This window comes from Limulus polyphemus, unplaced genomic scaffold, assembly GCF_000517525.1.
Source record: "Limulus polyphemus unplaced genomic scaffold, Limulus_polyphemus-2.1.2 Scaffold3180, whole genome shotgun sequence".
Lineage (NCBI taxonomy): Eukaryota > Metazoa > Arthropoda > Merostomata > Xiphosura > Limulidae > Limulus > Limulus polyphemus.
This window is the reverse complement of record NW_013668790.1, coordinates 129516-138981: the sequence shown is the minus strand read 5'-3', so window position 1 is coordinate 138981 and position 9466 is coordinate 129516. Positions and strand designations below refer to the sequence as shown.

Below are 9466 nucleotides of genomic sequence, written 5' to 3'. Positions count from 1 at the left end.
CATATAAAAGTATTGATCATTACCTACAAAAAAATTACTATACTGCTACCACTTTTCCTAGTTTCTTAAAGTTGGTGCAGTATAAGTTTGAATAGTATTATATGAGATAGAATAATGTGCATTCTTAGTAATCTTTTATTGTTCTGTAAAAATTTTAGGTAGTAGTGTTTTTCTTTTCATCAATGTAAATCGAAAAATCTAAGTTAAAATGCTCAAAGGTATTTTTACATGTGTTATATGTCTTTAGTAGCCATGTTTTAAGTTTGGAGAAAAATTCTTGAATTTTCAAATAGCAAATAAATAAACTAATGTTATTCTAGGTCCGTCGGTATAGTCGTGATATGATTGATGAAACTGCTCCACATCCTCCTTTCCACCACAAGACTCGCATGCAAATCCGTCGTGTACTTAATGATAAAAATAGGAAGAAACGGAAAGGAAATCACCATAAACACATTATGAATGGTCACTTTTATAATGGAAAAGAACTTAAGTCTCATAAAAAGGGTAGCCAAGGAAAAATCAATACAGGTAATTAATAGTGATATAGTTATAGTGATTTACTGAAACTGTTATTTGATACTTCTGACACTTTATTTTTTCATATAATGTAAAAGAATATTAAAATTATTAATATTAAAAGCTCTTGAGAGAAAATATTTGTATGTTTTGTTTTCATATTGCATTATTTTGTTCTTGTATCAAACTATCTAAAATATACGGAACAAGTTGTGAGTATTAAATTTACTAAACCTGTTTAAAACACCTCCTTACTGCACACAGTTTTAGATTTTACAAAAAAATTAACGTCAATATTTGTATACCTTACATTCCTTTTTTTTTTTCAGACTTAAAGCCCCATAAGGCTGCAATATTAAGATTCAATCTTCCAACCAGTATATCTGAGATCTCAGAAGTGGAGGATGGCTCTCCTAAAAATGAGAATCACTCGTATTCAAATGTTGTGTTTACTCAAGATGATGAAGGAATTACTTTTACTGCTCCAACACCTTTGTCTGAAAGTGATGTAGATATTTTAAGTTCTGGTAAGCTAATACGAAAATCGTTGCTGTCTCAAAAAAAGCATATCGTTCCTCACAGAAGTTTCTAAGTTTACAAAATTGGCAAAGCTGGAAATAATTTCCTTGAAAATAATCAGTTTGTCTAATTAACTTGTCGATGACAATATTTTGTTTGGTTTTTATACAATGTATTTCAAAATGTAATGTCCAACCAGAAATATTTAATGAAAATGTACTAATTATTTAGAAAACTTCTCTTTTTGACTTTTGTTGTGTCAAATATTTGGTTGCTGATGTAAAAATATTACAATGAAATATCTGAAACTATAAACCTTTTTTAGTTCACCATTGTTATACACTAGTTTAACAATATTACATAAGATTACTCAGAAGATGCTAAAAAAACAAAATTGAGTTTCTGCTGCATATGCTCATTAGGCTAATAAAAATTTTCATCGGTTTAGTGTTTTAATCAACTGAAAGCTTTATAATTTATGGTACTGTCATGTACGAGTCAATTATTTTTTAACATTTGTTTCTTTATCGTAAACACATTTTGTGCATTTTTAATGGTTTGCAGAGCAATTAGATAAATCGTATATAATCTTAAAATACTTTCAAAATAAGTTATATAGTATAAAAATTTATAAATATTTCCAAAAACATATTTTTATTCAATGCTATTCTTAATGTAGATTTTTAAAAAATGTAGTACATTTTCTTAATAACTGTGTTGCTTTAATCAAGTTCAACATGATCTTTCCTAATTTACAAAATAAACTGCTCTTTTTTCCCCCCTTTTTAGATTTCAACAGAATCTCTCATCCAACAAAGGAATTTCGACCTCTTACATTAACTGAAACAACTTTGCCATGGAAACGGGAAGAAAACTGTACTGATAGAAGCTGTGTACAGAAACAACAAGAATTTCCTCCATGGGTTGAGAATAAAGAATATCATGCCTATAGTTCACTGACAAAGACGTTTTTGGGTAAAATAAATCCTAATTCTGATATAAAACCACCCAATGTTTTTGCCGTATTTGGCATAGAAAAGCCAATAAAAGATGAAGAAGTTAACATGAAAAATGGCAACACAAAAACTGTAGATAGCTTCATCAGTCAAACAGAGAATGCAGATACTGCAAGTGTCGAAGATGGATATTTCCTTAACCAGATTCAACCTGAGAATTTCAAAGAGGAACAGTTTGAGATGAAAAAACAAAATACTGGTGTCCAAGCGAGTTTGTGCACTGGAGTAAATGATGAACGAGAAAACTCATCACAAGTAGAAGAGCCACACGATTTTGTGATTGATATGAGTGATCAAAAAGGATTGATAAGTAAAAGATTGTAAAAAAATTCCTCATCTCTGAATTGTTTTTTTCAAGAGAAAATTTTGGGTTTCATATTTAGCCAAGATATACTGTTGTACAATTAAAAGACGACTTACAGGAAGTGTAATTTGTTTATTACCCATACATTACAATTAGCTCAGGACTTAAAGAATTTGAATGACTGTGTTTGATATTATTATTGTTTTTAAAATAGTTCTAAATGGTTGTGAATCTTAACATATGCATTATATGTAGGAAAATTGCTTTGGCTGTAAAACATACCATAGTTTTAAAATGTTAAAATCATACATGATTTTTAACTTGTTTGATAAATATTTTTCTGCTGCTGTGTTTGGTGTTTAAAACAGTTCACAAATCTTGCTACTTTCAAGAACATTATCAATCATTTTTTTTTCCAAAATGGTACCACCTCCAACCCAAAGCTATCTCAATCCTGGTCTGCCCTTTAAGCATTGCTAAAGATATTTCACTACAGTACACCAGTATTTATACCCCATCAGTTTTGTACCATTTCAGAACACGTGGTGATCATGTGACTACTGTCCACCAATCGTATTGCACCATCTATACTAGTGCAGCTAGCTCCCTCTACTATTTAGAACAATCATCACTTTCATGACTGACATTTTAGTGTGTAGACATGTGTTTTAACTCGCCCACCATGTGACTACAAAATTTTAATCATGCTTGAATCACAAACTTGTATGATTTTTTTCTGCTCCTTTATTTTTGAAATATTTCTGTTTTCCGAATTCAAATTTGTTCATCTGAATTCGAGATTTGATATGGTGGATGCTGAAATTCCTGTGACAGCTGACAATGGTTCTGTCATTAGGCCTCTTGTCCTAGGGTCGACGATATCTGTTGGGGAATTACAGGCTTTAGTTTGCAGGGAGTTTTTCTTCATTTCCCATCTTAGCCAAACCAAGTCTTCTCCACTTTGGCTTGCGGATATGAAGTGGGCAGTCTAAATGGCCCTACCTTCTCCTTTTCTTACTATGCAAGGATCTCTCTCACTTTTGGGAATGTGGGCTTCCATTGAAGCTTTTATTCCCTTGGGTTGAGCTCACATGCATTTCCTTCTGTGGATGCTTCTCAACCAATGAAACTTCTCCCATGATCCATTGGCATTATGACATGGAGTGGTCCATTCTACCATGGGTATTTTGGTGGGTGTGTTCTCTACTGGGAATACTGCATTTATAGATGTGTATGTCACTCACTGGAATGCCAAAATTACTTCCTTTTGGTCTCTGGTTCCACATCCTTCAGTTCTGGGAGAAGATGTGTTCAGTCAGACTCCTCTCCAGAGTCTTTTCCCTTATCCAGACAACTTCTTGTTGTGTCCTATATTGGCCTTCTCAGGCATGATTCCCTCTGCTCTAGCTCTTATTGGAGCAACATCCCCTGCCCTTACCTCTGTCCCAGTTTCTTCTCCAACAACTGCAACTGGATGTAGTTCATTCCAATCTCATCAAACTCCATCTTCACATGTGGCTTTTGTTCGGTCCTTTGTCTCAGCTCAGGGACTGGCCTCTCATGTAGCATCTTTCCTTTCCCATTCCATTCGACCTTCCTCCTTGTCTGTGTAGCAGAAGCATTCTACCTTCAGACCTTAGTCTGTTTGCTGTGGCTTCTGCCCCTCCTGTCATTCAGTACCTTAATTTTCCCGGTTCTTTACCTAGTTGTTTGATTATGGTTGGTCTGTGTCAACTGTTTCTAGTTATATGGCTACCCTGTCGAACATCTTCCAATTCTCCCATTATTTTCCTCCTTTTTTGTTCCTTTTGCCTTATCCGTCCTCTATGTCCCTTGTTTTTCCATATTGGATCTCAATTTTATCCTTCATGCCATTTCCAGTTCTCCATTTGAACCAATTTCTACTTGTTCCTTGTACCATCTTTCCCTTAAGTCGTTCCTCCTTGCTTGCAGTCGTCATTGTTCCGAGATTTATGTCATTCGTTTCCTGCATCTTTTACTATTCCTCTTATGTTATCCTTTATCCTGATTGGGCCTTCCTTTCCTAGACAGGTGGTTTGGCCTTCTCTCCTGTTTCCTTACCTTCCACTTCCCACCTCTACTCCCATTCAGATTCAGGTAGACTTCTTTGTGCAGTTCATTCCCTGAGATGTTATGTGGCTCATACTGCCTTTTATTTTTTCCAATAATTCCCTCTGTGTCCCATGATATGTCCCCTATTACACTCACTAGTTGGGTTCTTTAACTCATACGACTGGCATATTCTGACTTATCCATGGAAGGTTGGCATCTGCACAATGCTTCTTTGCACCAATTTCGTCATCTAACAGTGTTTTTTGCTGCTCGCCTTCATTGGCCTTTGGAGAAGATCATTCAGGCTGGGGTGTGGACAACTTTAAACACATTTGCACATTATCTGCAAGACGTGACTGTGTCTTTCTTGGGCAGGTATTGTCTTCTTCCTGTGGCAATTCTACACACGTCTGTTCACCTTTGACTGGGGTAATTCGACATATTACTTCCTCTATATATTTCTAGTTGATAAATATTGTATTTCAGGATCCAACCTGGTGGCAGGTGCTGCTTGGTCAGGTATGCTTCATATTATATTTGCACTAGATATGAATAAATTTACAATGCTCACTGTTGAGATTGGTGTTTCTGTAAAACCAGCAGCAGCTTGTCCAGTGGTATGTGTATCTAATTTTTTTTTACTAAAAGTTACTAGTTTCATTTATAAATGACTGTCACTCATGGACCTCATGAGTAAATCAGATGGGGATTTCTGCCCATCCCTAATGACCCGTGGTTTCTACAACCAGGGACTGTCTGCTTTTCAAAATGGGGAATCACAGACACCCATTGCACTGTCTTTAATGTGTTGTTCATCCAGACTCTCCAGTGCATATCCCCCCTTCTATTCTAGTGGACAAAACTTTCTATCCCATGTTTACTCATTCGTCGAGAAGATGGCTATAGTTTTTATAATCATTACAGTGTTGAACAATGAATTATACAATAATATTCAGTTTGTTTGTTTTTGAATTTCGCGCAAAGCTACACGAGGACTATCTAAGCTAGCCATCCCTAATTTAGCAGTGTAAGACTAGAGGGAAGGCAGCTAGTCATCACCACCCACCACCAACTCTTGGGCTACTCTTTTACCAACGAATAGTGGGACTGACCATCACATTATAATGCTCCCACGGCTGAAAGGGCGAACATGTTTGGTGGGACGGGGATTCGAACCCGCGACCCTCAGATTGCGAGTTGAGCGCCCTAACCACCTGGCCATGCCGGGCCATAATATTCAGTATCCATGGTGCTTCCCCAGATGTTTTTGCCCAGGCAGACAGCACTAATTCTATGTGTCCAAGGTGCTTTCCCCCTAGGTGTTTCCTGGGTGGACCTCACTTGTTTATATCTATATCTTATGCAAGGTGTTTCCATTCGATGTTTTTGCCTGGACAGGCCACACTTTGCCTATTCAAATATATTTCACGGTCCTTATGCCTTAGGCATGTATTGTTATTTCGTTTTTCTATTTAGTTCATTTACTGGCATCATAGTATGACTCACTATCATTATATTAGGTAATATATCTTGTTTCTTACAATGGATTGTTATGACATGGATGTGGACAGAGGGCTAGTTATTATAACCCTCACGATTATCCATCACTTCCTACACTGATTCAGTGCTATAAATCTCTTTATTGATTTCATTGGTGTCCGTCAATTCAGTTCTGCCCCATTTGTGTTCCAGAAGTAGTGATGTACCCAACTGATGTGCTTTCTTTTCATATTCTATCACACCCATTTTTCAGTGTGGTTTCTTTCTGCTTGATGCACTTTCACCGGCCCCTTTACCTTGGCAGTGTGGGATTCTAGCTTTGGGTGAGAGGAAGTAGCATCATTTCAGAAGTTAACATTTTCTTACTCTCAAAATGTATTTCCAATAGGTACTTACCTCATCTAACCCATTTCCCACCCTTCCTCCCCAATGACATGCCAGTGTTTAAGGTTTGTATATGCCAATTCTCGAAAGTGAGGATTGTGCCACAAGGGTAGAGATGCCGGTGTTTGTGACTACCAATTCTCAAAAGTGAGAATTGTTCTAGAATAATAGAGAGAGCTAGATGCACCAGTATAGATGGTGCAATATGATTGGTGGAGAGTAATCACATGATGAGCACATGTTCTGAAATAGCACAAAACTGATGGGGTATAAAGACTGGTGCACTGTAGCAAACTTTCTTCAGTAAAGCTTAGAGGGCAGACCAGGATTGAGATAGCTAAGTACCTATCAGAATAACATTTTCAGAGAAAAAAAATGTTAACTTTTATCTAAAATGTGTGCATGTATACAAGTTTTTGTTTTCATTTTCAAAATGTATATTAGCCTACATATGTTACATAACATATAAAACACAATTAATTACATAGCTTGGGTCCTAAAAAAGGGAATTGATAGAAACTATTGTATTGTTACGTCTCTGTTTGTTTGATAATTTCCGTAAAAATTCTTCCCGAGGAACTTCAGCAATACAAGTCCTTTCTTAAATAAAACTAGTTTATTCTTTCTCAATACAACTTTGCAATACACTTAATTTCTACAATCACTTTAACTTCTACACACGCTATAATTCACGACGATTCATGCACTTTACTTACGGTCACTACCGCGCTTGACTCAATTATCCGTCTCTATCTCTGCCTGTCTGCAATTATCTTTATCTCTGCTGTCACTTCTCGCTGGTCTTATATATACGAATAGAGGGCGTCTGGCAAACACTCGAGCCTTCACGAACGTTCTAGATACTCATTACGTGTTACCAGATTCACGTGATTTCCGCTGTCGTAATAGTATTGTAGTATATATGTTACATACATTATTCATATTTCCTACATTACAATCCGAATCTTAATTTATTCTATTTTTAAGCTAATTTTTTGAAATATTTAATGAAATCTTCTCTCTCAACCAATTTATAAATGTATTTCAATTATCTAGTTCAGTTTATTATTGTCATCCTTATTTTATTACGGTATTTCTAAGCCTTTAATGTTTAAAAAGATAATTGATAACATCAAATAAATAAAAAAAAACATATTTCGGTCCCTAAGTGACACTAAGGAAAAAAAAAACAATAAAAACTACTTATGCAGTTTTAGAATAGTTATTTATATAAATAAATTTAAATTTCAGGGCAGAAATATTAATATTAATTTTCAAAATTAATGGAGGAGAGAAGTGAAGTTGAATTCAAATTTAATGGTGCATAATTACTGCGCTTAATTGTATGGCTGTGAAACATGAAATGATGAATTATTTCTTAATAATCATAAGTGTCAATTATGTTAAGTTAAAAAGTAAACTTATTTTATTAAAAGAATGAAAACTATTTTTATTAAATAAATAAAAATACCATCAGATCATATTGGTTTTAGATAAAAGCAGGTGATAATATTTAATGCTATGTCTTATTCATAAAATGAAGGATTGTAAATCAAAATATATTCTAGATATTATCAATAATTTGCCAAATTTATATTTGCATGTACATAATTTTAAAGTTATAAACTGAGTTAAGACTGTATATATATATATATATATCGATATAGTATAAACAATTTTTGTCTCTGTTTTGCATTTTTACAGTATGTATTATTTTAAATGATTTGATTGTAAACAAAAGCTTTTTCATACTATTTGAAATATAGCTTTTTTAAAAATTTGTAATGTGCATCTCTTAATAAAGAGATTGTTGGTTTGTTTGTTTTGGAAATTCGCGCAAAGCTACACGAGGGCTATCTGCGCTAGCCGTCCCTAATTTAGCAGTGTAAGACTAGAGGAAAGTCATCACCACCCACTGCCACCTCTTGGGCTACTCTTTTACCAACGAATAGTGGGATTGACCGTCACATTATAACGCCCCCACGGCTGAAAGGGCGAGCATGTTTGGTGTGACGGGGATTCGAACCCGCGACCCTCAGATTGCGAGTCGAGTGCCGTAACCACCTAAAGAGATTGTAATTGACTTTATATTTTTGTTTTTATTTTGTCTATTCGATTCTAGCAATTTGAAATGTATGGTTCTTTTATATTTGAGGTGCATCTTAGCCAGGGAATACAATGGTTTTATTTTTGATAATAATTTTACAGTTTTAAGGAAACTTCCCTGAGTCAGTAGAAAAAGCATGCGACATGCAGGTAATTCTGGATCTGCATGGACCATTATTCAAAGAACTTTGATTCTCAGAGGAAACATATGTTCTACAGATAAGCAAGAAATTGGATTGCTGTATATTGGAAACAATGACACAGTTCTAGTTAGTAGAAAGCTCAAAGGTCATTCTTAGTATTGCAATTTCTCTTGTGGGTTATACAGAAGGTTAATTGCACTTTATTTGAATGATACCTACTAAAATATATATATATATGGTTCATGGCAAATTTTTGACGAATTATTAGTCAACTTACTGGAGGAATATGTCGCACCTTTCTGAAGAAGTGTATTCCTATAGAAAGATTGTATAGCCAAAGAACATGACATTTTTATTGGACACCTTTAATGTTCTCCTTGGAAATGGGAAAATTCACACAAAGCACTTAGGACTGTAATGGGCTCCAAACACCATACAAAGCTAATCGACAGCAATTCCTTCAGTTGAAAAGTGAGGGCTATAGTTACAAAAGAGATAACTATCTACCCATAAAGCCAATGCAAAAAACTAGGCATATCTCCTGGTACCAACAAGTTCCCTGATGCAACTTCACTAGACTCTTCATTCTCTGATTTGCAACTTTTCTCAGAAGCCAAAGTCCAAGTATAATAGAGGATCTGTTGAAAACTTATCAAGATGTGAGATCTAAGATTTATCTTGCCATCCTTTGCAGTTAAAGCTTCTTACTGTAGAAATTGTAGTTGGGAAATAGTGCATTATCATTATAACCATGCCACATAAAATTACTTAAATTATTTTCCCATTGCTTCTGTTACGACAGCGGAGGTCACGTGACGCTAGTAACACGTCATATTCTCGAAGGTTCGTGAATGCTCGAGTCGTTTACTAGATTTCGGCTATTCTTGTACATATAATACGGT

At 35.1% G+C, this 9466-nt stretch overlaps 1 protein-coding gene across 1 annotated transcript; it reads left to right on the top strand.

The window, feature by feature from the left end:
* Positions 1-325: 325 nt before the first annotated feature.
* On the top strand, positions 326-2709 carry LOC106468829. Its single transcript, XM_013929273.2, has 3 exons — positions 326-531; positions 849-1046; positions 1828-2709. The coding sequence occupies exons 1-3, from the start codon at positions 342-344 to the stop codon at positions 2376-2378; spliced, it is 939 nt and encodes a 312-aa protein (XP_013784727.2). The 5' UTR covers positions 326-341; the 3' UTR covers positions 2379-2709.
* Positions 2710-9466: the final 6757 nt, after the last annotated feature.

Coding starts and splice junctions, on each gene's coding strand:
- LOC106468829 (XM_013929273.2), top strand. CDS start 342: ATGATTGATGAAACTGCTCCACATCCTCCTTTCCACCACAAGACTCGC. Junction 532..848: donor CCAAGGAAAAATCAATACAG/GTAATTAATAGT, acceptor TTTTTTTTTCAG/ACTTAAAGCCCCATAAGGCT. Junction 1,047..1,827: donor TGTAGATATTTTAAGTTCTG/GTAAGCTAATAC, acceptor CCCCCTTTTTAG/ATTTCAACAGAATCTCTCAT.